We start from the raw sequence: 26131 nt of genomic DNA on the forward strand, positions 1-26131 counted from the left end.
TCAAATTTTGAATACTAATTAAACAAACTGCAAGCCCTTTATTTTCTATTTTTTATTATAAAAAACACTTTGCATCAACATTTTCTCTCCTTAAACTAAAAAATTTGCTGTGAACTGCGCGAAAGAATCTCTTAAAATTAATACGTTTTTAATACTTATTGCATCGGTAATTACAAAGACTTAAGATACAAAGATACAAAGACCTAAGATTGTTGAAGAAAAATATTGAAAAATAATTCATTTAAATACTCAATAAATTTAAGTACTCGCCAAAAAAAACAAAAGACAAAGAATTTTTTTATGATGTTTAAAATTGTAGAAAGTATAGAGTGTAGGTAGCTTCAATCAAAAAGTCGAACTGTTAAAATACAGTTTTACTTAAAACCAATATAGGTCCTTTGATGATTCTTGCACTTGTGCCTCCAAACCTGTTAAAATAAATATGAAAAAGTTTAGTTTAAACATGAAATTGAAATATTATTTTTAGTCAATATTAACTAAGTAATAGTCAAAGAAATTATTTAAAATCGTAACCGCCAACAATAGAAAAATATATGGTCTGTATATAGTTTTTTGATAGCTGTTGATCTTGTCATCCAAGATATTGTACGTTTGTAATTACAATAAATTTACATATAAAAAAAAAAGATAGAAATAAAACAAAATTCACTACTAGTAGAATATAGATTTCTATCCCCTTATAAATTTTTAATCGTGTTAAAATTAAAATTAAATATTTTACTATTAACAAATATCAAAATAGTTTTAAACTGTTTTTTTTTTCAAAGTTAAACTAATCAATTTATAAGTGTCGGTTCCTATACTACTTACGGTTACTTACTACATTAAGTATTTTTATATCAGACTGAGCATTGGCATCAGTTGAGGTGTTATACTATATAATATATAATTTATAATTATATAATTTTTGTTTACAAATCGAATGTTAATTACATGCTTCAAACACCTACTTTCCAAATATTTTCCCGGTTTTATTAAAGTCAAATGTCACTGACATTTATTTAAAAAAAATATCACTTTTGCGTTATCTGAACTATATCTTTCACTTAAAATTTATCTTACACATAGTTGCATTTGAAATATCTCTTAATTTCAGTCTTCGTTTCAACGAAATTAAGGCCGTTTTCCTTAATATGTATGGAAAAAACAACTTAATTTCACTAAAACGAACATGAGATTAAGATTTCTGCGAAATTAAGGTGAACATAGGATAAAGCCATTTTCCTTAATTGTGTTCTAACCTTAAAACTGAATTCTGCATGAAAAAAAAACTTAATTTCGCTGAAATGAAGGTGAAATTAAGATTTTTGCGAAATTAAGGCGTGTCAGAATATAGTACATATTTCTTTATTGTTTAACGAACATGTCAAAGAACTTCCAAAAGCCGGCGACATAAATCCAAGAAAGAATTTTAAAAATAATATTTTGTTTTAAATTTTCATATTTATAATTATTCCTATAGGTCTTTATACATTATAAATAAAGTTTCATGAGCTTCAATTTGAGATGAATAAAATTATAATAAACATTTTTTCACTTGAATTCTCACTAATAATACTTCAGAGAAGTGGGGCAGGACAATCAATGTTCTATTAAAAACGTGATTATATAAATTATTTCTTCACAAATAATTTCTTAAGACAGCAAATAATGTTATTTGAGAAAACAAGCTCACCTAATCAATACTATCTACCGTTATTCAAATGATAAAAAATTATAAATCAAATCCGGGTTAATATAACTCACCTGCCATTGTGGGATAACTAGAATAAGCTGCTGCACTCTCCAATGCATGTGCCGTTTGCTGATCATGATGTAATCTAAACAATAAAAAAAAGTATATTTTTTTTAAATAATAACAATAAACAACAATCAAATAATAAAAATAAATAAATAAATTTAAAATCTATTAAGTTATAAAGACATCTTTATAGCAATTTTACAACAGTGACAGCATTTGTGTTAGCAAATGTTTGGAATTGTACAAGTACTACCTAGTACGTACCTTGAACCGTGGCTATACTGTTGTGGCAGTCGCAAGTACTGTGCCATGTTGTGATGATGATAAGCATGAGCTGCGTGCGCATGTGCTGCATGTGCATAAGAGCCATAATGTGCCGCTGCATGTGGTACCCAGGGATCAGTTGCATAACCACCATCTGAACTATACAAATCGCTGACCTGTGTAGAAAAGAATTCAATTAAACTTTCAAAATGCACAAAATGTATGTAAATACAAAAACAAAAACAAACTTAAAAGAGTCAACAAATAAAAAAAATTTTAAATGAATAATATCTCTTATGGTAGATATATATACATACCTGCGGATGTGTAGGCGCACTTACAGGATGCACATAGTTACTATTCCAAAATGAAGGTGGGAAATTTCTAGCTGACATTGGACTATTTGCTTCTGGAAATATAAAAGAGATTTTCTTCAATTAATTTATTGTTTTTATCTATAAATAAATATATATTTGAATTATTATTAACTACAAAAATTTTACATTTGAAATTGAAACTATATTACTAAAAATAACTAAGAGGGTAGTCTTTTTAAAACTGGCGTAACCGGCAATGATATTGTCTACAAAAAGTAAATGGAAAATCGATAGTATGAAATAACGTTTCAATGAGACAATCCCAGACCACATGTACCTTCACTTGTTTATTTAAAAGGGAATCGGTAAACTTAACGTATTCGAATTTCATGTGAATATCAATTATCGATAAACAATGCGCTTAACAATTAGAAATGAAATATGCAGATTACTTCTCAGGTTGAGGAAACGTTGATAAAAGTTAAAGTTTCCGAAGGACAATACTTTAAATAATGAAATTTTCTTTTGACATAGAGAATATAAGTCTTTTGGTCTACATAAATGTCTTGAATATCGAAAATAGCTCTGAAAGCTCTGATAATTATAGTACAGGATTGGCTATATTATGTGTGCCCATCTGGCAACACTGTAACTTTGACAAGTTAAGTGAAATTGACTAAAGAATATCTGTTCGGTAAATCAAAAAAATCCATAAATTACTACGAATTCGAAATGTATTTGTAATGCAACCTAAACAAAACAAAATATTTATTTATAAGAAAATAGCTTAGAGATTCGTTTTAAAAAACTTTGATAAAATCGTTATATACCCCTCTACATACATTATAATAATGCCTTGCAATAGTTTCAATGTAATTATGATTAATATATGTAATTTATCTGATGCCTAATGACAACTGATCTGATGATGACTGCAAATCATAATTCATTGATCTACTTTATCTACGAATACTCATTTTTTCTATGTGGGAATATAACACATTTGTTTTTCGTTCCTACATTGAATTTATGGTTACAATCGATAGACATACAATATTTTCATATCATGACCTTCAATAAAAAATTTGTCCTTATTCTTGTATCTCTTTGATACCATCCTGTAGTGTCTGATAGATTACTCAATTTATTTGATTTTTGCCTTTCAATTATGTTACGTGGATGCGTATTCCAATTGTCGATATTTCACAACTCTACTGAGTGCAGGACCTTTAGTCTCCGCGTACATTATATCTTACTGTAAAGATGCCATCAGTTCTACTGGCCTCAGAAATCTTTTCAATATTTGCATTTCAAAATCATTTATTTTATTTTTATTAGCCTTTCTCGCACCATATTAATTAGAGATTAATTGATTTAAAGATTAGAATTAGTGGTACAATTAAGTGTAGAATATAAAGTAATACAATAATGTTACGGTTTCTCAAAGTCAAAAGAAGTTGCTATTGCTGAAACTCTATGTATCCATCCAGCTTAAGAGCTGCATTGTCCTAACAGCTGTGGTAAGGCGTCTATTATTGGTAAAGCAGAGCTGAAGCTGTTGATAAGCTCTGCGCAGGGTCATATGGCATGGGCAACTATTTTAAGGAGAATGGTCTGTTCAAAGGAACATAATGTCGGCTTTGTTTAAAAGCAGATGAGACATTTAATGATATTAGTTTTAATAGTTTCAGGTGTATAATTTTCTAAAATCGAATTTTTTTGGTTGGTTGCTCCTCTTCAGTATACCAAAGTTAGATCTTATTGAATGTCCTTTTTAAATAATTTTTAATATGTATATGCAAGAAACACAAAAATAACAAATGAGTTTATAATAATAAATAGCTTAGTTAGATAAAAGTTGGATCCCAATGCATGTTTATTTAAGATAATTTTTACTGGGTATTAACTATTTAAAAAACAGTATACTAATTTAGGAAACATAAAAATATTCAACAAGTTTATAATATTAAAAAGCTTATTTTACACCTTTGGTCTGATACTCCTCTTCAATAGCTAAAAGTTGGATTGAGTGTCCGTTCTAGACAATTTTCACTGCATATTAACTATGTTAAAAACAGTATACTAATGTAAGAAACATAAAAATAACAAATGAATATGAATTCATTAATTTTAATATATTAAACACTTTATTTTGGAAGTTTGCATTAAAAACTATCATTCAATATACTCCCTTCCCATCACACTTCATGAATTATGAGATGAACTGTAACATTTAATGGCGCCATGCCTTGTTGCAGTTGCGGGGACCATATTTCATCATGTTTCTGGAATGCCTGTTAAAAAATACTTAAACCAATGTGTTAACTACCTAACAATGACTCCATGTGCATTATTTTCACTGCTTCATTTGCATTGATAGCAAATTTACACTTGTTAAAAGTTGCACTCTCTGTCTTCCATACTGTTCATACGGTTAAGGAAAAGTATATATGCACCACCAAAAATAGAAGAAGCACTTATTTTTCCTCGTTTCAAATCCGTGTACATTTGTTGCAACGGAAAGGAATGCGTTTAAAGGCAAGGAATTCGCGTTTCTTTGCGCGTTTTGAAAAGTCTTGCCTCTGCGACAACACAACGAAGCAAATTTTAGACTAAACTCAATACAGAAGAGATGAAATAATATATATTTTTATATATTTTGTATGTGTTGTGTGTTTGTTTATGCAGTAATGCAGTTATGCAGAGTAGTGATGTGCTCGATTGTTGTTCCTGTTGCTTTCTGCAGCAAATGTTGCTAAATGTTACCAAAGATGTGACGCTTTTTGAATTTCTGATGCGCCTTTTTACGTTCAAATGCCGCGTGCCGTACTTATAAATACAACAAACTCATTCTACCACCAACCAACCAACAAACTGAGCAACGAACCAAAGAACCTCACTCTTCCTCAGAAGTATTACGAATACGAGTTCGAATACGAATAAGAAATGACGGCAAGGAATTCTCATTATTGCTGCGAATACAATTCACGCACAACCGCACACGTGCACACCAACTTGAAAACATTACAATGAACCATTCAAACATGCGCCTCCATGTCTGATGTTAGGGAGGACGTTTGGGATGGATAGGCGACAAGACCCACTGCTGCCTTCGGCAACAAAGTATAATGTATTTGTCGATGCCGTTCCATATTTTGGGCCTTAAAATTCACTTTCAATTTAGTGAATACCAAAAAGATAAGAAACAGAAAAAATCGTGCGCCTTCTTGTCGCTGACTAAAAGAAATCAAAAATCGGTAGGAATTTTATTTCCAATTTGATGACATAAACAACCACAAATTAAAACAACAACTACAACAAATACAACAAATACATGAAAAATCTAACAATAACTCAAATTGGAATTTAAATGGTTTTGTCTTAAAACACATTTAATTACAAGCATTTAAGTGGAGGCATCCCATAAAAAGTATAAAGAGGAAAATGCCGTGCCGAAAATCGGGTACATACACTCGTATTTGAGTCACGGTAGCCAGAAAAATTAAGAAGCACTACCTGCTGAGGTATTGAGTTGCAAACAAAATTACGTTGACAAAATATTACATGGCTTAGATTAGGAACGCAATTCTTAAATTTACAGAATCCCAACTGATTGAGATGTGAAGATATGAAATGGGTAAGGATGACATAAATTTATTATAAATCTGATAATAATGTAAAGGCCACACAACGTTGTTCTTCATATTCATGTATAGAATAAAGAAATTTATTTAGATTTAATTGAAGAAAATGAAAGCAATTGGTAAGAACACTATAATTCTAATAAATACTCAATAATTACATTATGCGTATAGGAATTCCAAACTTAATTTTCATTTAAAAAATGAAAAGCTCATATAAAGCTCACTTCCGAAGATAAACCCTATATCCATTATAAATATATACGCTCTATATACATATAAATATATATATGCTCTATAACCTTTCTTCATATTAATTATTTACAATAAACATTTATAATACATTCTTACATTAGATTAAACTTGCTTCAATATTTATATCTAAATAAATCAATTTGAAGAAACTTATTCTTGTCATAATTAAATTAAAATTATAATAAGAACTCTTGCATACTAACATATAAACAATAATTCTGCATTATTAAAACAATTCTTGCTTACAAATTTTCAATAAATATTACATATCTTATATCGTCTTTGCTTCTAACATATTTCGACGATAACGCTGCCAACAAAATGCTCTCTAAGCGCGAAGTTCACAATAACAATAAAAATCAAAAGATCTGTGATCAAACCCAAGGTCCTAATCTAAGATGTCATCTCCAAAGATACTACCTAAATTAAAAATGTTGTCCTAGACTATAATAAATGTTTTAAAAAATATCCTAATCATATATACGATACGGTAGACGGTCTTAAAGAAGTGATTTCTTTCTTTTATTTAAGATACTAGTTTATATTATTTTTAAACTAGTCCGGAACACCTTTGAGTACTTGTTAACATAACTCTATAAATTCATCAAACATGAATATATAATGTAGGTATTAAAAAACTTCTATGAAGTTATATCGTATGATCCTAAACGTTAGTTTTTAGAAATATTTTTTTTAAAGAGGTTTTTTGAACAGTAGTGAAATACAACAACAAAAATTTATTTTTTATATTATTTTTAATTAATTGAATTTTTGGCTGACCGTACAGCTGTTTCGAGTATTGCCAAATACCCATCATCAGTGATCTTAGAAATAATTCTTGTATTTAATTATTCGTAAATAATTATTTTTTGAGACTGCAAGTACCAAGAATCAAGCTCGGGTCCTGCCAAATGTGAAGCTCAGAATCAGCGTACTTTAACCAACTGATTCAAAGCCGTACTTGAATTTTTTTTTTATTCGCATATATTTCTGGAGTTTTGTTACTTATGCTATGAAAGTTTTTATTAACATTTTTACTTGCTGTGTTTATATTAGAACGAAATCATTAACCAGCTATAGAATAATTGAATTAATTAATTAATTATATATTTTATTTTTAATTGTTAAATTTTAATACTATTCTGTTCGTAGAGACATTATTTGTTGCATGATTTGTTCTTTCTTATATATAGAACCTAATCTAGGTTTTTCATTAAATCGATATCAATCAACAATAATTATATGCGATAATAACTTTCAATGAACAAATTTATGGGGGTACGTGCATCTCTAATTTTTTATAATTTTCAAAAATAAGTGACCAATTGAACCACAAGCATTTATAGTCTTAATGCTTTGATTAATACAAGTGTTTTTTAGCTTCCTGTCCTCGTCCATCTATACATAATACGAAGAGAATAGTCACTGACTCCATAGAAACAGCCAAACAATTTGCATACTAATCAGTATGCTATGTACGTGATCTTACTTAGCAACTTTTGTGGAGCAATAAAAATTTGATACGCAGGAGTCACATCCTGCGTTGCCTGCAGGATAATGAAAATTATTTGAAATTCCATGCTTTATCTCATTTATTGTTTTGTTCATTTCACTGTCTAAATAAGTTATAAATAAGTAAACAAATTAAATGGAAAATTGTTAAAATTCTTTTACGAAAATATTTTATATGCTTTTTAATTTTTTAATTAATTAGGTTTAATTTAATTTAAATAATTTTTAATTTATTTTTGAGGAATTTGCATTGAAATGTCATTGAAATTGACAACAAACTGTGCATCGCCACTGTATCTACTGCTTGATATATTTATATATATATATATATATATATATGTACATATATATGCATATAAGATATTTTGCATGAGCAAATATATATTATTATTTGTATATATAGTATAAATAATTTATATATGTAGATAAACTATATATATTTATATATAGTATAGTTTCATAAAAGTTTTTAAATGCATTTATTCAATTAACTGCATTTAAAAAAGAAAGACTCACAGCTTTTGTTTTATTTGGCCACTGCAGCTGCAGTTTGTGTTGCAGTTGCAGTCATGGCACTCGAATGGTTGATTCCTAAAATATCGAAGATATTTCGGTAGCCTGCAATGTGCCGTGGCAAATTCATGTGATTCGAAAGTAATTTAATTAGATGCCACGAAATTCGATGAAATTCCTTTGTTTTTAATTTAGATCATTTGAGGATGGCAATCTATTTCGGTATCTACATACTCATACCTTTTTCATGATGATGAACGCTTGTATATGTGAGTTAATATTTTTAAATTGTTCAAATAATTTTAATGATTGGAATATTTAATGAATATTCACAATTAGTAAATATTGTTATATTAATTTTATATATCTTATTCCCAAAAATTTGATTTGAAAAAAATGTTGGTTAACAATCACAATATTATACATTGTTTGTTGTTTAAAAATTAGAAATTATTTTACTTAAATTTTAATATTTCAGTTTGGTTTAAAAAGCTATACAATTAGATAATAATAGCTTTACATTTAACTAAAAATGTGTAAAATCTTTAAGATATGCTATTTATATTATTTTAATATGAATAATATAGCATATTTGAAATACGTTTCGATTTAAAATTAATACAGAAATATAAATATTGTCGACTGACTAGTCGTTAGTATGTATGTTGATCCTTTTTTTTGAGTCAGCGCAACTCGGCACTTTTACTCTTTGATAGCTGGGGGTACTACAGAGTTCCGCCCATCTCATTGACTAATTTATGTATTCCTTATGAGCTTCATGATTATTCAGTGATTTATCTAAGATCTGCGTACCTCCCCGTGCGGAGAGTGATTACTCTAAGATTAGATAGTGCTAAGTAGGATAGCCTGTCATTTTTCATTAATTTTATATAATGTTAATCTGATCGGCCGTAAGCTACGTATAGAAATATCACTTCCTAGCTACACTAGATCAAGTTAAAGCTTTAAGTAGATTTTATAATAAGCATTTGTTCAAATTAAGGAGTACTTGATGCTCTATTCCTGAGGCAAAACCATTATGCAGTTTTAGAGATTTTTTAAAGGATGTTTTCAATCACACCTTAGTAGAACTGGAACCTAGACCTTATGTGCCACACATAGTGTGTAATAGTGTGCTTCATTAAAAATTGATTTTAATCTATTTTTTTTTAATAATTATTTAATAAACTATATATTAGTTGTAATGATATTGAAGTTTGAAAATAATAATTTTTTTCATTACTTCACTAATTCTTTGAAAGAATTGGAACCTAATAACTATTTATTACTACCGAATGTAAAAAACACTTTTAATGGACTACGATTTGTGACACTTAACCAAAACGTAACACATGTTTTTGATATTTATAATGGACTACGATTTGTAACACTAAAGAACTAATAAATCCGTTCAAAACACTTGTTTATGATGTACTGTAATGGAATGAAATAATTATCATAAAAATTTGTTCTATTTATGATCAAAGAGAATATCTGAAAGAAATTATACAGCCATTTTTAATTTTCAAAACCTAATTTTATTTATTCCTGACACGTAAATAAAATCATTTAAATTGATTTTGATTTATAATACAACAGTAGCCTTATTTAAAAGCTAGTACTTTCGGTTAAGAAATTCTGCTACCGTTTCTTGTACAATTATCGTGCTCACAGGACACTGTCCTATAGGATTCCGATTACAGTAATCTAATAGTTTACAGATTCCTTTAAACTACGTTCGTAGCACTGAAACATCTACTCTGTCACTGCTTGGTATTAACGAAAATGTGCGTATATTTACTTTAACTTTCTCTTTCTTAAGAGAGAGAAACAGTCGGATACTAGTATAAGCATAACCTTTAATCCATTTTATTAAAATGGCACAATATTTTCGACTCCTAATTAATGTTCACCCTTTCTTGTTCACTATTTCTTTAGGATAGGTATAATAAAACTGTACTACCATAATGGATCTATTTCTTAGGGGTTTAAGTGAGCCGCGTCTCTTTAAAGGTGGTCTATATGGAATATTGTTGTTCCAATTTTTGCCACATTTATAGGTGGCGGTCTTTATGAAACTTAATACTTTCACTTAGATATGCAAAGAAGTGATGTCAGTATTACTCTATTTACACACCCCAAATTTTACACCTCTTTTCAAAAATTGCAAGTCACACACTCAATTATTGTTTGTTTTCTTAATAAACGAGATAATTAATTTTAAGAATTGAAACGTACTCACTCAAGTGCTAAGATGACAGCAAATCTTTTTGACTAGCGGCTAATTTATTAAGATATCGTAGAGGCAGCCAACATTTACTCATACCTCATTTACCAAACAGCGCTGCAGATGTTAAAAAACCAAGAAAGAAAAACTTTTGAAGGCTAAATATTGAGTCGTCACACAAAGTGTCTGGTGAAGAAGAAGTGCTTTCATAGGTTTTGTATAATTAAATTAAATTTGAAAATTAAATCTGTGACTTGTGACAATTTTCATCATCAACATAAGTACCATGAGAAGCAATGTTTTTTGCATGTAATATGCATAATGATTTTGCTGATAGGTACTAGAAACTACCGCACATTAATCCATACCACACCAAACCACAGTTGCAAGTAACTTAAGGAGTTGTGGAAATTAATAGAAGGGAACTCACAGAGGAAGCAGACACAATTAGGAAATCTTTTGAATTTTTCGTAAATGTATATTTAGTGTATGATGAACCAATGCGCAATGGTGTGACATTTACATGACAGCAGACTTCGTTTGATCACACTTCTTCACATCATAACACTGTGAGGTGTCAGTGCTTTTTTTCACTGTAAAACGGCTCATTGATTGTTTTACATGAATTAAATACATTTTATTTTGTACTTTAGGGTTAACAACTCAATAATGCATTAATCTTATGCAGAGTTTAGGGATTTAGGGATAAAATTATTAAATTTTTAGTTTATAAATATATGGAAAACAAACAACTTTTGAAAACTTAAAGTTTTTACATCTTAATTAAGAGAGGAGCACTTTAAATGGATACAGAGATTAGGCCGAATTGGGAATATGAATAATATTAATGCCGTTTTCGATTAGTGAATTTGGGGTAATTTATTCAATCGTGATTTACTTTCAGTGCAATTTTCATTTCTGATTAGTAATTCTCGAGCGAAGTGTAACACAGTCGAGATTAATTTATAACACTCTAAATATTTTACCAGAGCATCTATATTACCCTGAACTTAACAGCTATTTGATATGACTTGACACATAAAGTGTGATTTGATTCGACACATATATTTATGAAAAATGTAAATGCCTACTAATATTATAACAACAAAAATGTTAGATTACTCTAAAGACTATAGAATGGGTAACTAAATTTGACAGATCGAAAGTAAATCTAGATTGGATTTAGATTTCCTAATCGAAGACGCCATAAGTGTTATTATATTTAAATATAAACTCAGACTAATAAGTGAAAAGATAACTGAATCCATTTAATTATTAAATTTTTTTTATCCGAATAGTTAAAATTCTTTATATGGAACAAAATTGATAAAATTTAATGAAAATAGAATTATTTAACATAGATAATACCAGATTAGTAATAGGAATCTATGATCATATCAAGATATTAATAAGAATATATTCTTAAATATATTCATTACTGCATTTTTATTACAAAATTAAATTTAATTGAATTAGCTGATTCAACTTTGAATTAGCTGATTTTTGTTTTTTTAAAAACTAGAATTTATCGAGTCCCGAATCTGAGTATCGTTTCAAATACTAGATGGTCAAATGGAATGAAATATGAAAAAGCTAGACATAACATTATTTTCTTCAAATAATTGATTAAAATTTTTACTTAATACTTAAATTTTTATTTATTTTTTTATTATAAATTCTCTCAAAAGGTTCTAATTCATTGTGATTTTTCTAGATGTTGTTTGATAGTGTCAAATAATCCATTGAATTCCATAACAGCTTGAATACTGTTTAAATATTTCATGACATTAAAATCATATCTTACACATTTCTAGACTTTAGGAACTTTCTCACAGCCTCAGGGAAATAAGGAATCAACTAATTATCCAAATTGTATTCAGTTAACATAAATGAGTTTTAGTATAAACATGTCTGTCATTAAAATAGCCATTTTATAATAATGGATAAGCAACGCTTCGTCATATAGTATATTAACTTTCCAATCGTTCATAAGAATAAGTACATATCCTTTCAGCAATCAGAATTCAAAGAAATTCCATTGCTAACTGATGTATATTAAATTGATTAATTTCTTATTAATTTATAATTTATATATAATCAATTAATTTATATAACATCTTTATGGTAATAAATTATTATAATATATTATATTCTATTTTTTTATTAAAAAATTACAATTAAATTCAATTAAAAAAAAATAGGATAGAATCCTGTTCTATTCTATTATATGTTATTTTTTTTTTTTATAAAAATAAATTTGAATAGCATTACTTTAAATCAAATGAATTGCTTAAATGAGCATAATTTTTTTTTTTTAATTGATTAAATAAAATATTTAAATAAGATGTGAACGCACCTTTGTTATCCTTGTTAAAATTAAGCGCTCTGGAAAAGTGTTCATCAACAACACTGGCCGTGTCGCCGGAATAGTTTGTGAATACGACGCAGGTTGCAGATAAATACTGAGCTCTCCCCTGGCTATTGCCACTTGAAGTATCGAGAGGTAAATCTTTCGTTTGTGCACCATGCAATGTATGACGTGGTGAATCTGGACCTGAGGAGCATGAAGATTCATTGTGGGATCCCACGAGTCGCGCTGTAATATATAAAAAAATAATAATTACAAATAATATATATTCTTTTCAAAGTAATTTTGCACGCACATATAATTTAAAAATATTTCTTTCGGCTTGCATATAAAAATTATATATAGAAAAATCTGAGCTTAACATTAATTTAAATGTTCTGAATGCAAATAACGGCGAAAAAATGTTCGGAATTTGAGAATTAATTAGTCGCGCGAGTTAATCGTGCGAACGTAAAGAAAAATGTTTGGAATGTCAGCTTGTGAACAGACGGCAATAGCGCTAAGTGTTGATCTTTTTATGAATGAGATCAAATGATATATGTTTAAATCAAAGTAAAAGAATTTATATAAATTACTTTAAGCTTCTGTTTCTGCAAAATTATGGTTAACAACATAGAACAAACGCCTACTACAATAAATACATGCAAACCGGAATCAATACACTCTACACACTATAATTGTGATAAAGATACACAAAACTGTTCAGATGCATTATATAAGCCAGATGTGTGCTTATAACTGTGATCTAGCTAATATACTTTTTTTACACGGATCTTTATAATGTGCAAAATTTATACATTGCAAGTTTCAATCCAAATAGAATCAGATTAGTCATTTAATTTGTTGGAGCAAAACCTTTTTTTTTTGAATAAGTGGGTCCACAACTAAATTTATGATATAAAAATAGATTTCCACTAATAAAGTTGTTATTGGAATAACACTTCAAATAAAAGCAAGACTAAGGAGTTGATTTATCCTAAGAACTATGGTAAAGCGCCATTCTCATTACAACAGAATTGACGCTGTGTTCCAGATTATATTACAGGTCACTACTATGTTTATTATATCAGCATGTTAGGTCTGTCTCAAAACAAATAATAACAGCTTTGTTTAAAAGCAGAGAAAACTTCTAGTCACATTCTTTGTGACTGTCCGACATTGATCTGGGTCAGAAAAAAATATTGGGCCGCTTGATAGAAGTGGATGTAGTATACTTATAGCTATGAAAAAGTCAGCTTATATAAGAACCTATGGATTTTATACGGATGTCAATAATAGCGTTGTACAATATCGAATAGCCCAGCTTAAAAACTATTCTTATCTTGAAAATTGAAAATATTAACTTAATATTAACAATATTAATATTCCTTTAGTGAAGAATAGGTTCACTAAAAAAAATTAAATTTCTATTAGAAATGCTCGTTAACTTAAATGCTGTACATTGTTTTTCAGTATTATTTGCTAAATGACAATTGTTAAAATTAATAACAAATTTCTTCGGAGTACCTTTAATACTTTCTGTCAAACTTATGATCAACATAATCGACCCACAGAACAGACCCTTAATATTCGTAATATAATTAAAAATATCTGGAATATATGTGTTAAGACTTCAACCCGTTAAAAACATAAACGTACTGTCGAAAATATAAATAGATGCAGTAAACCAATATGTGAATGAAATTTAAATATAATATATAAGCTGTCATTTTCAAGGACTTCTACTTTCTTATTGCCATACTAGTGACATAGTGGCCCTTTTTCATAAATACCCACAAAATAAGAAAGATACCTTCCTTTAGATACATACAAGAGAGTATAATATAATATGAAAACACTTTCCTTCAGAACATCTGGATTTCAATCAATAACAAGTTAGTTTTCAAAATCAAGTTTCCAAAGAATTAATAATTAATCTTAATCACACGTTATTATGTCAGTGCAATGATTTATTTATTGTATTATTATTCCAAATTTTATTAAAAAAATATACAATAATTTTTTTAAGAATGGGCACAACAAAGTAAGTGTCACAGATCATATATATTATATGTATGCACTATTGATCAAACTAAGAAAATGAATTAATTTGGTGAAATCAATCATTTTCATTAAAATTAATAAAAAATTTCCAAAAAAAACTTTATATTTCATATTATCATAACTTTTAAACCCACATCTCTATAGGTTTTTCGATTCAACTATTTTTAGCTAGACCTTGATTCTATGTTTACTGATAAATATTAAAAGCGGTTTTACTCTATATCGATTTGTCTTTTCTTTGAGTTAGAAAGTTGTTTAACTCAAGAGTGTACGGTAGGTAAACTGGATATACCCCGTACATATATCACATATAAGCTTTACAGAGAATGTTGGAAAAAGATTTGCTTGAGAAATTACACCTTATATTATTAAGTATTTGTACGTAAATAATAGAAAAATGATTGTGGTTAAAATAGTTATTCAGTACAGAGAAAAATCATGTAATTGACATAATCGTTTAAAATTTAGAAAATATAATTCTCACGTTGTTTAAAATTCTTAAATTATATATATTCTGCAAGAATACAAATGATCTTGAATATGACTTTTGATATAAATTTGATTGTAGGAAATAGGTCCAAGTTTGAACTGCCATTGTCATTGTTAGTTTTATTACAATTGAGAATACTGTAAGGGACGGCGAGACAAACTTTGTTGGGATATAAAGTATATGTATTATTCCAGAAAGTAATAGATAAATCGATTTAGCGATTGTTGTACGCATAAGTTTATTAGTAAAAGAGTTGTTTAACTAAGCACCATGTTATGTAGAGTGTTTCGGGCACGGTATAAGTAAAATTGTTGTTGTTTTCAATGCAAATTATTAAATTGAACTTGAGAAAAAAAACAATATGTCGGTTCAAATTCCGGCATGAGAGCCGACGTATTTATACCTCGGCGCCACGGTTGCCACTTATGGTACTTTAGTACCAAAATTGGTACATTTTTTTTCGTTTGGTACTCATGTTTAAAAAATTTTACATTTTTGACAACCCAACTTTATTGTGGATATTTCCAATTAATTTTTTTTATAAATGCAACTTTGCACTATTTTATATTTTGTTCATTTATAACACTATGAAAAACATAGAACGAAAAAATAAAAGGGTCCAAGAAAATTTTGGACCTTTTTTTACAGAAATGGTACCTTTTTAAACCAATTTTGGTACAGAAAAAAATTTTCAAGTGGCAACCGTGCTCGGCGCTAAGGCAAAGCAGTGTTATTTAGTGATAAATTTCAGAATTTAATAATCTAATTACATATTACACTTTTAGATTTAAAGGTAAGGCGTATAAGTTTTGTAAGTACTGTTAACAATTATTATAAGATAACATAAATTAACATTATTACAGCCTCTATGAGGCTGGTTATTTTTGGTGGCAAATTGAAAGTGAGCATATCTACATTTCCTTTTAATTTAAGACATAACCAAAAAGTACCGAAACTTTGTGAAAATACGAAATTGGATATACTGATGTGACAGTCTACACAACACGCACTTTTGGCATAACCCGAAAAATTCAATTTGCCAATTTTACCGTGCCTGAGACGCTCTTCATAACATGGCCCTAATACGTCTAGACCCTCTCTCATACTTATTGTAAATCTAACAAGCTATTGTCAACATAAACATACAAAAGAAAGTGATTGACTAACACAAAAAAATTTACAAAAAAAGCCATTATATTTTCAAAAACACCAAAAATAAATTTTTTATTGGTTTCATAAATTAAATCATATTGATAACCAGGATTTTAGATATGCTATGTGTATTATATAATATGTATATATAAATATATTATATAATATATGTATAACATAAACAATATAAGATTTACCTTCAGCATCGTTTCTTGGTCCCACTAGATCCTCTTCTTTGGTATGTGTTCTGCTATGTAAAGCATTATTTAGATTGCCATGCACTAGAGCTGCAGTACCGCCGCTACTGCCTGCTCCATTGCCAACAAGTGTTAAATTCGTTGATGCGGGTGTTTGATTTGTTTGTGCAGCAACAGCTACAACGGCTGCACTAACCGTAGGCGGTAAAATTGGACTACACGGCGAATGAGAGCCTGCACTTGAAGCACTCGCCAGTTGAACACCAGAAGAGGAATACAAATCTTGATTGAACTGCAAAATATAAAGTATATACATTAGTTATAAATACATAAGAAAATGAATAGAGCATATAATAAAATTATTTTTGAGTTGATGACAGAATAAAACCTAACCAGACAGTCCGCTAACTATTGTGCTCAAACCCAAAAGCAAATAAAAATATGAGTACAAGAATAAAGAGAAAATAAGAAATGATTTGAAATTAAATCAGATTAATTACCCTACCTCAAATTTCTGAGTTTGTTCAATAGATCTAAAAATATTGGATAAACAAGAAGCATGGATATTATTATTTAGGATATCTGAACCCAACAATCACTATATAGTTCTTTCGTGGTGATCTGTTACGTCCATATCTCCGAAATGAAATTGGTATGTCGGATCTGTATGATATCCGTCATGATTTTGTTAAGAAAAAAAAACAATTGATTTCATCGTCCCAGTGCGTATCCAATCCAATGTTAGTGAAAGTTTTGGAGAAGTCTGTGTAAAGGCTTACTCAATTTCTGATGAGGATCTTTGGACTTAAGATTTTTACTAAATTACGAATCTTGCGCAATAGATATACAGATTTTTATCTAAAATGAACATAGACAAGAAAAGATTTTTTTTTATGAGTATGGTTATCTTTCAAAGCAAAAACTTTTTGAGCCATTTTTCAATTGAAATTAATCAAGTATTGAAGTAAAGTAATATCTATAATAAGGTCAATTGTCAATATAATAGTTGGCTCCTATGAGTATAAAAGTGTCGGTAAAATCAAATTATTATCTGGAAGTGGTTAATTGGGAATACTTGAATGGATAATAGATGCTAATAATTTTTTTTTTCTCAAACATCAGAACAAATGAATTCGTCTTCCAAAAAATGTAAATTAAAAAATCATTAAAACTTCAATTAGAGCAATTGCAACATATATGTGCACCCATGTCCTCCTCGCTTGTATGTTAACAATCATATATCTGATTTGTTACCAAAAAATATAAAAAAAACGTAGATATTGGTAAGGGATGTTACATAGTGTACTCTAATAATAAAAAGATAATTAAAGGTGGAACTAATATTTGTTACATTAACATACCAATGATATTGCTGCGGTTGGGATATCATTGATTTGTTTACAGAAGACCTTGTTCACAGAAGGTGTATTAAGAACAACTATATAACCAAACAGATCCAGATTAAATTTTTCCAGATACAGACACATTTTCAACTTTTCTTTAAGTTCAAAGCAATCACATTTGCATTGTTTAAAGAAATGACTTATTATGTGAACATGAGAAACAAAACAGGAATAGAAGAGCCCAAACAAGCATGCGGCAGTCCAGAAGATTCGTTGATTCTGAACACTTCCAAGTTAACACTATCTTTAAACTTTGCAGAAACAATATTAAAATCTACACAGAACTTGTTACAGGACACTGTAGACTCAATTACAACATTAAGAATATAGGTGGATGCAAAAGAATATATATTCTATATAGAACATAGAACATATTTTATGCAACTGCCCAGCGGCGGCAAGACGTAGACTTGACTACCCTGGATCTTAGTCCTAAATCATATACGTAAAATCATGCCCACAGCAATAACTAGATTTCTAAATGGTCTAGAATTGTTTTAGTTGGGCCGTTAGGCGTATAAAAGCTCTTTTAGGTCGGAGTGTATTCATAGCCTATTATTAAATAATAATAATTGTTTAAGGATCCAAATTTACTATATCTGTACAAACGCTACTAATGTTTTCAAAAAAATTCATTTTTGTTAATATAAGAGAAATAGTTAATAAAAGAAAAATTTCCTAATAAGAGTATATAGCGTACCTTAACAATTTAGTTTTAATATTAACACCAGGAAATTCAATAGAAAATTTTACAACAAAAATGATTTATATTACCCGGCAGAATATGGTATAACATTAAATTTAATTAAGTGTAGCAATTAAAAAAAACCATTTAAATTATTTATTGGAGCATAAAATTATTTATTTTTAAATAATTATCTCCTATTGAAAATAATGTTTTGTAAAGTCTGATAACAATACTAAGTATTAAGCAATATTAGATACAATGCAATAATAAACAATATTGCCGTAGATATAATGCATGTAAAATGACTTTGTAAAATGAAACTAATATGAAACCTATCTACAAAATTACAGTTAATATTTTGTTAAGTCTCAGATGTCACCAGAATAATTTATAATAATTGAACTCAAACCAAAACTTAAAATTTATTGTTTCTCTAATATAACACGTTGTTACGTGAGTAGGTATATTTAAAGATAAGTAAATGCATCTAAATATATACATAAATAAATTTATTAAAATTTGTGGATATTGGAGTAAAAGTGTTAGGGTCACATGCTAATAGCGCCCCATAATCTTTCGGTTTAATGAATTAGCGTCATACTAAGACTTGCGATTGATAATTTATGTGCAACAATATTCAATAACAGATGAAAAACTCGTTATCTACACAAATGGAATATATGGTAAAGACCTAAAAGTGAACAAAAAATAAAAACATACCAAAAAGAACAGATACGAATTGTCACCCACCACTAACGATGTCATTAGAGATTTGACGCTATTCTTAAAGTGTGCCGCTCTGGCTCATTTAGTTGTGATGCTAAAATTAACATCATCGAATCAAAAAATATTTAGACTTTAGTGCACGTAATAATGGGTTAACCATCACGATCCATTAAAATAATAGCACTACTGACTGCCTGTATTGATTTATGTTCCGTGGCGGGGTTCGCAATGCAACTATATCTCGCATTCAATACATACTCGTACCATGTGTACCGTCTTCTCCAAAATAACGTGAATGGGGTGATTGTTGCGCATCGGTGTCATTAGCAGCGGCAATAAAATATGTTGGCAACATTTGAATGTTGAATGTTGCATTTAAGTCATTTAAAAGCGCATTTGAGTTGAAACTAAACAAAAATTAGTATATTTTAAACTATACAAAGGAAACAAGAATAAGACTTTATTTAAATGAATTTATTTCGCTTTAACTAAAAACCTGTATAAATCTCGTTCCAGCTCCAGCAATTGAAGTTAATGGAGCAGCTGTAAACAAAACTACTGAATGTTTTTACAATACTCGTAATTCATCAGGTTGTAGTAACTTTAGAAAATAAAAATTTTCGCATTTCCAATAACAAATAATATATAAATAAATTATGTACTGAAAAGCTAACTATTTTTATAAATTTCTTAGTAATTGTTATTCGTAATTACTCGTTATAGTAAAAATCTTGTTTGTTACAAGCTTGCTTTAATTAAAAATTGTAATTAAAATCAATTGGAACTCAATTAATTAAGACGTTGAAGCATGCCAAATTGATTTTTTTATGTATTTAGGTTAGTTATGTTATAATTAGTATATCAATTAAATTTCTCTACATATCAGTATCTAAACATAACACTGCTAGTACAAGTAACTTTATCAAAAATTAATATAGACATACAAATTAATGTAAAAGATGCTTTCCAAAGTAAATACGACTTTTTGAATCTTTCATTGATATAGTGTCAAAATTTCATAATATTTGGACGTACAGAAACGAAGCTACTCCGTCTGAAGTGGCCTTCTATCAACATAAAAGATCTTTTGATTTCATATGCTTTCCCTTCATCGACGAAATGAGTTTTTCCAAAAAGGTAAAAGACTCATATTATCAAACCAATTGAATTTTGGGATCTATTGATTTAAAATTTTTAACCAACAAATCGATTATATTGGCCAATTGATAAGATGGCGTATCTTTCGTCTCATTCACTTCGTTCTTCCATTCACGTTTCAAAACGTCAATATAAAATTGTATATTAACAGCTTGTTTCAGCTCAATAAATTTTTCGTAAACAATGGGTTTCAAATCAACATTTTATTCACTTATGATATAAGGTCAAAAAATTAAAAATTGAAATTTTTGAGGTCTTTAGTTCCAGTTCTATAAATTTCTCTCAAAATTTTGGTTAATCTTTAGATTTATATTAGATACAGATATAATGGATTCTGCGATGATTATGATGGTCACGACTATTTTAAACCATGTATAACACTCATAAACTTTGAAAAACAATCATCACCATAAATTGTATACAACGTTTAAACGTTTCGGTAATAACAATACTATTTTTATTCAGTGGCCCTTCTGATATACAAATATACTGTTACTTCAAATGCGATCAAACTAAATTAGATTCGATCAATATAATACAAATCAGATTCATTGGAAGTATATAAGAAATGCTTTTAGGATTGAAAGCCGTTTAAAATGTTTCGGGTCATACTATGGTATACATTAAGACTGAAAAGTTTTCGGAAATTCTCATTTAAAATTCGCGCGCTGTATATTTTTCGATATTTTAAGTTTATGTAGTTTGGCAGCACTGTCCTTATTTACTATGCCAAAAATGAGCGTCGATCTGTCAGACAGTTCGTTTACGGCAGCTGTTGAAACCAGTTCACCTCAGTAGTGCGTTGCGAAATGTCTTCGACGGTCGTACGACCGTCCTGGAAGGCTTTGTACCACTCATAAACTTGAGTTTTCGATAAAACTGATTCCCCATAAGCCTTTTGTAGCATTCGCAACGATTCTGCACACGAAATTTCGTTCGAAACACAAAATTTGATGCAAACTCTTTGTTCAATATTTTTTTCCATTGTTTTTTTCGCAACGCCCTACTGAGGTGAACTGGTTTCAACAGCTGCCGTAAACGAACTGTCTGACAGATCGCGCTCATTTTTGGCATAGTAATTAAGGACAGTGCTGCCAAACTACATAAACTTAAAATATCGGAAAATATACAGCGCGCGAATTTTAAATGAGAATTTCCGAAAGCTTTTCGGTCTTAATGTATATAAGGGATTTATATCAATTAATGTTTTTATATAAATTTTAAATCAGTTTTTAAAAACCTGTCTTAAATTAATCTTTGTATAATTTTGACAGTTTATCAATGAATACTCTTCACTGATGATTTTCACTATTTCAAAGATGCTTTGTTAACAAAACTATGAGTCTAATGTTTAAATATATTAAATAAATTGAAATTTAGAGTATTATATTGTAGATACTTCATTTAATATAATGCCACTCCGTTCAGATAATTAAACTGGCAACTAAAACTATCTTGTTACTTAGTAATGTTTTACGAATTTCTTCACCAAAGACTTACAACCAAACATCGTTTATTTATATATAGTACCCTGTACTCAAAATGAATTTTCAATAAAAACAATTATGTACGTCTATATCATGAAAGTATTAGGCTCACTTTTGCATAGAGTAAAAAAGTTTAAATAGCAATTTATCTACAAATTATACCATCTGCAGAACAGGTGCTTATACTGAAGGTGCGACTGCGTCCTACTTCCGCAAAATTGAAGAAAGTCGACCTGTTATCGAAGATATCATCCAGAACAAAACCAGTAAAAACAATTTACTTTTTTACGTAAGAGGGGACATGGCCTGGACAGATTTTGATTTGTCGACGAAATAACGATTCATCAAAGCAAGAGTTCTACAGCTATATAAGGTGGCGTCCAAACTGTGCAAGACTTTATAAAAATATGTATGTATAGAGAGGACATTTAATGTCAATTACATTTGCCCATAAGATAGAACTTTCAATGATATGCTGTCAACATTTTATGATATTTGAACAAATAAAATCGATGTTATTGTATAAATACTACAATTAAAAATAAAATTATATTAACGAAAAAAAATGCAAACATTTAAGACTGAAACAAAAAAAAAAACAATAAGTATATAAAACGTCCATTAAACAAATTTTATTTCTGTTTTAAAGGAAAACTGTGTTATAATCTATAAAATATTTTTGGCAAATGGTGGACACTCACACATTAGATTTTTGGTTAGGCTTAATTTTCTAAATATTCTAACTTTTAAAATATCTATGTCTTCCAATATGACTGACAGATTGCTCATGTGCTTCACAGAAAAGAACTTAATTCTTTTAAAGCTATTTGCAAAAACTGACAGGCTACTCTACTTAGCACTATCTAATCTCAGAATAATCTCTGTCGCACGGGGCGGTACGTCGATTTTAGATCAGTCATCAAATAATCACAAAGCTTTTGAGGAATAAATAAATTAGTCAGGTAGAAAGGTGGGACTCTGCAGAAACCCCCTAGCTATCAAAGAGTAAAAGTGCTCAGATGCACTAACTCGAAGAAGACTCAACATGTAGATGAACATATGACAAAAAGATTATTCATTGAAAAACAACTTATAAAGCTATTAATGTTTTCGATAGTCACAGTATAAGAAATAACAAGTATAGTGATTTCTCCAACCTTTATTTTACGTATGGAGCATACAAACCATAACAAAATTTTTACAATTTAATACTTTATTTTTAAAGTTTTTGTATAAGGGTTTTATAGAAACATTTTTAATTATAACGACATTTGAATTCTCTTATTTCAAGAAATTGTATTAACTTCTGCTGAGACTTTTATTTCTTATTTTTATGAGTCCTGCTTAAAGTTTATCTCGGCTAAAGTTATTTCTTTTATTTTGTTTTAAGTTGACAACTCACTCTTTCACTATATGCGTTTAGAGACTAAATGGAATTCAGACTACACGAATTCAAATTTACAAGAATTTATAAATTATATAGGTTTGACTACTGTCGCAATTACTCTAAATAACTTACTCGCTTAGAACCTATGGTCTATTGAGATACTACTACTTAACATGTAACCTTTTGTGTTAGTTAATTATAGAACCATTTTGAGTCCCTTATAAAGTGTAGAGTGTATTTAATCTTGATGTTGAACACTTTTGTAAAAGAACTAAAGGTATAAGTGCCTAAGTTAGCTACGCTTCTAGCTAGAACTAGACAACTATATAAGAAATATATTCTAACTTATTTAGTTTCAATTTTGTGAGCAAATAAAATTAAAAAACTTAACTTAATATCGTGATATCGTAATATTGTTTAACAGTTTACAACATAATTTACAGCTAGCATAGTTACTAAAATTATATGGATCACTACATCTATAAATACTAGAATCTCATAAAAAAAATGTTTTAACATTGTAAATACTATTTCGTTTCGAGTGTGTCACTTTTAAAATTAAAAATTTAGCCGTAATTGTTGGGACCAAGCACATTTTTCTCAGCAATGATATTTTCCTTTATTTGTAATTTTGGTGTAGGAAAAGACAAATAATTCAAGTGAATGTATCTGTCAGTAGTTTTAAGCACATAATCAATGTTCTTCTTATCGCAAGACACGATCATAAAAGCACATAGCCAAACACCGTACTCCATACACCGAACACCGTACACCGAACAGTGAACAGTGAACACCAGAGCGAAATCGAAATCAAAAATGCAAAAAGTGCAGTAGCAAGCGTGGATGATGCTAACGCGGCTGCTGGTACTGCTGACTTTATTGTTGTGCATATTGAAGATGGTGATTCCGATACTGATGCCGATACCGATACCGATGACGATGACGATGCGGCAAGTAAATTACACAAACAATGCAACTAAATGCCGTCTCCATCATGTTTCTTACATTCCAATACTTTTACAGAACTTCATACACATACTTGCACAAATTAAAATTAAACTTAGATTCACTCCGATGTGGAATTCCAAAATTTTTCATCGTTTTGTTTAGGTTTGTGTGCAAAAGAGCGGAGGCACAAAAAAACTCTAAATTATTAGGTGAATCGATTGAATTTCGATTAGTCTTTTTGTGTTGATTTTTTCCAAGTCGAAAACTCGGTTAACATAAATCACCAAAACGCAGCATCTACCGAGAATATTGCACATTTGGTGTTGCACACACACATAAAAAGGTTGCCAGCATTAGATTTGAAACTCAGTTTGAGTTCACACTTGATTCACACAGCAGTAATAATGACTGTCCGTCGAGACAAAGCGTTGTCCTTTATAAATAACAAAACAAATCGCTATTGCATTAAAGCTTGGTATGATTCTGTATAGATATTCTGTTTTATGCATGTACCGTTTGATAGCATACCGCGGGCAAGAAAAGATACCAACGATCGTACGCAATGCTATGGTTTTCTTTACTACATTACTAATACGCAAATTGAAACAGGCCAAAATTTGGTAACATAAAACATGATCTTAATGGTGATACCCACAATAAATTACCAAACCGATGCGACATTTTGTTGTTTCAGATTGAAGTTAATTTTTTCTTCTTCGCTTTGTTTTTAAAAGAACTTACTTGCGATCGGTAAACAGCTGAAATCGAACTTTAACTCTCGCACTCCACTTATATGTATACTCGTATTTCCCTCCATGTGCTCCATGAAATGGCTAAGTCTCAACTTAAAGGGCACATGGATTTTAGCATTTAACTACTACAACAATTTACAAAGCTTATCTGTTCAATATGAATGCAAAGTGAAAAATCAAATCGCAATCTACATGCTGTTACTGCCGATTCCTCGCCAACGTCCTCTTATACTCGTACGAGTATATATAAGTATGAGCGCGCACACAAAGCGAACTGCTAAGACCGGCCTTGTATAATTGGGACTTGGACTTGAAACAGTGGAATGCTTTTGAGAAAAAGCGACATTATTGTTGTTATTTTTATTGTTCTTGTTTCTTTTTTTCTGTTTGTGGAAAAAGTGGAGAGACTTCGCCAATTGTTTATGTTTTTCTACCTAAATAATCGTGAGAACATTTCTCTGTTGGCTGTTTTTTCTTCTTGCAAAATTTTTCAAATCAAACACGAAGAAAAATTGTCAATTTTTTATTGAAAAATGTTTGTAATTATATGAATATTTAAGAAGCTTAGTTATTCAAATAAAAACTTTTTAAAAGAAATATTAAAAATCAGATTTCACGTCAACAATATTTACTACATTAATTAAAATAGATATTGCAAATGCAAGTCCACCTAGTAAAGAGCTAGGTGGACTTGCTCTCTTAATGATATATTCTTCACATCTAACACAATTATAATTTTGGAATGGTTCGAATAGTAATGAGGAACAACAAAAATTTAACTAATTTCGAGTATTCCTAAGTACTCATTATCAGTGTCTAAGGAAATATTCGAATTTTTATT

The 26131-nt window shown here is 29.3% G+C and overlaps 1 protein-coding gene across 1 annotated transcript in view; it reads right to left on the reverse strand.

The window, feature by feature from the left end:
• Positions 1-273: 273 nt before the first annotated feature.
• LOC119685906 (protein vestigial-like) overlaps positions 274-26131 on the reverse strand; it is a 37543-nt gene continuing 11685 nt past the window's right edge. The window contains exons 3-8 of the mRNA XM_038100313.1: positions 16742-17033; positions 12848-13087; positions 2344-2435; positions 2027-2202; positions 1768-1841; positions 274-428 (exon numbers count right to left, since the gene is read on the reverse strand). Coding sequence (XP_037956241.1) covers positions 379-428; positions 1768-1841; positions 2027-2202; positions 2344-2435; positions 12848-13087; positions 16742-17033 — 924 coding nt within the window. The 3' untranslated portion in view covers positions 274-378. The remainder of the gene's footprint in view (positions 429-1767; positions 1842-2026; positions 2203-2343; positions 2436-12847; positions 13088-16741; positions 17034-26131) is intronic.

Source organism: Teleopsis dalmanni, chromosome 2 (genome assembly GCF_002237135.1).
Source record: "Teleopsis dalmanni isolate 2A chromosome 2, ASM223713v2, whole genome shotgun sequence".
In the NCBI taxonomy this organism is placed as follows: domain Eukaryota; kingdom Metazoa; phylum Arthropoda; class Insecta; order Diptera; family Diopsidae; genus Teleopsis; species Teleopsis dalmanni.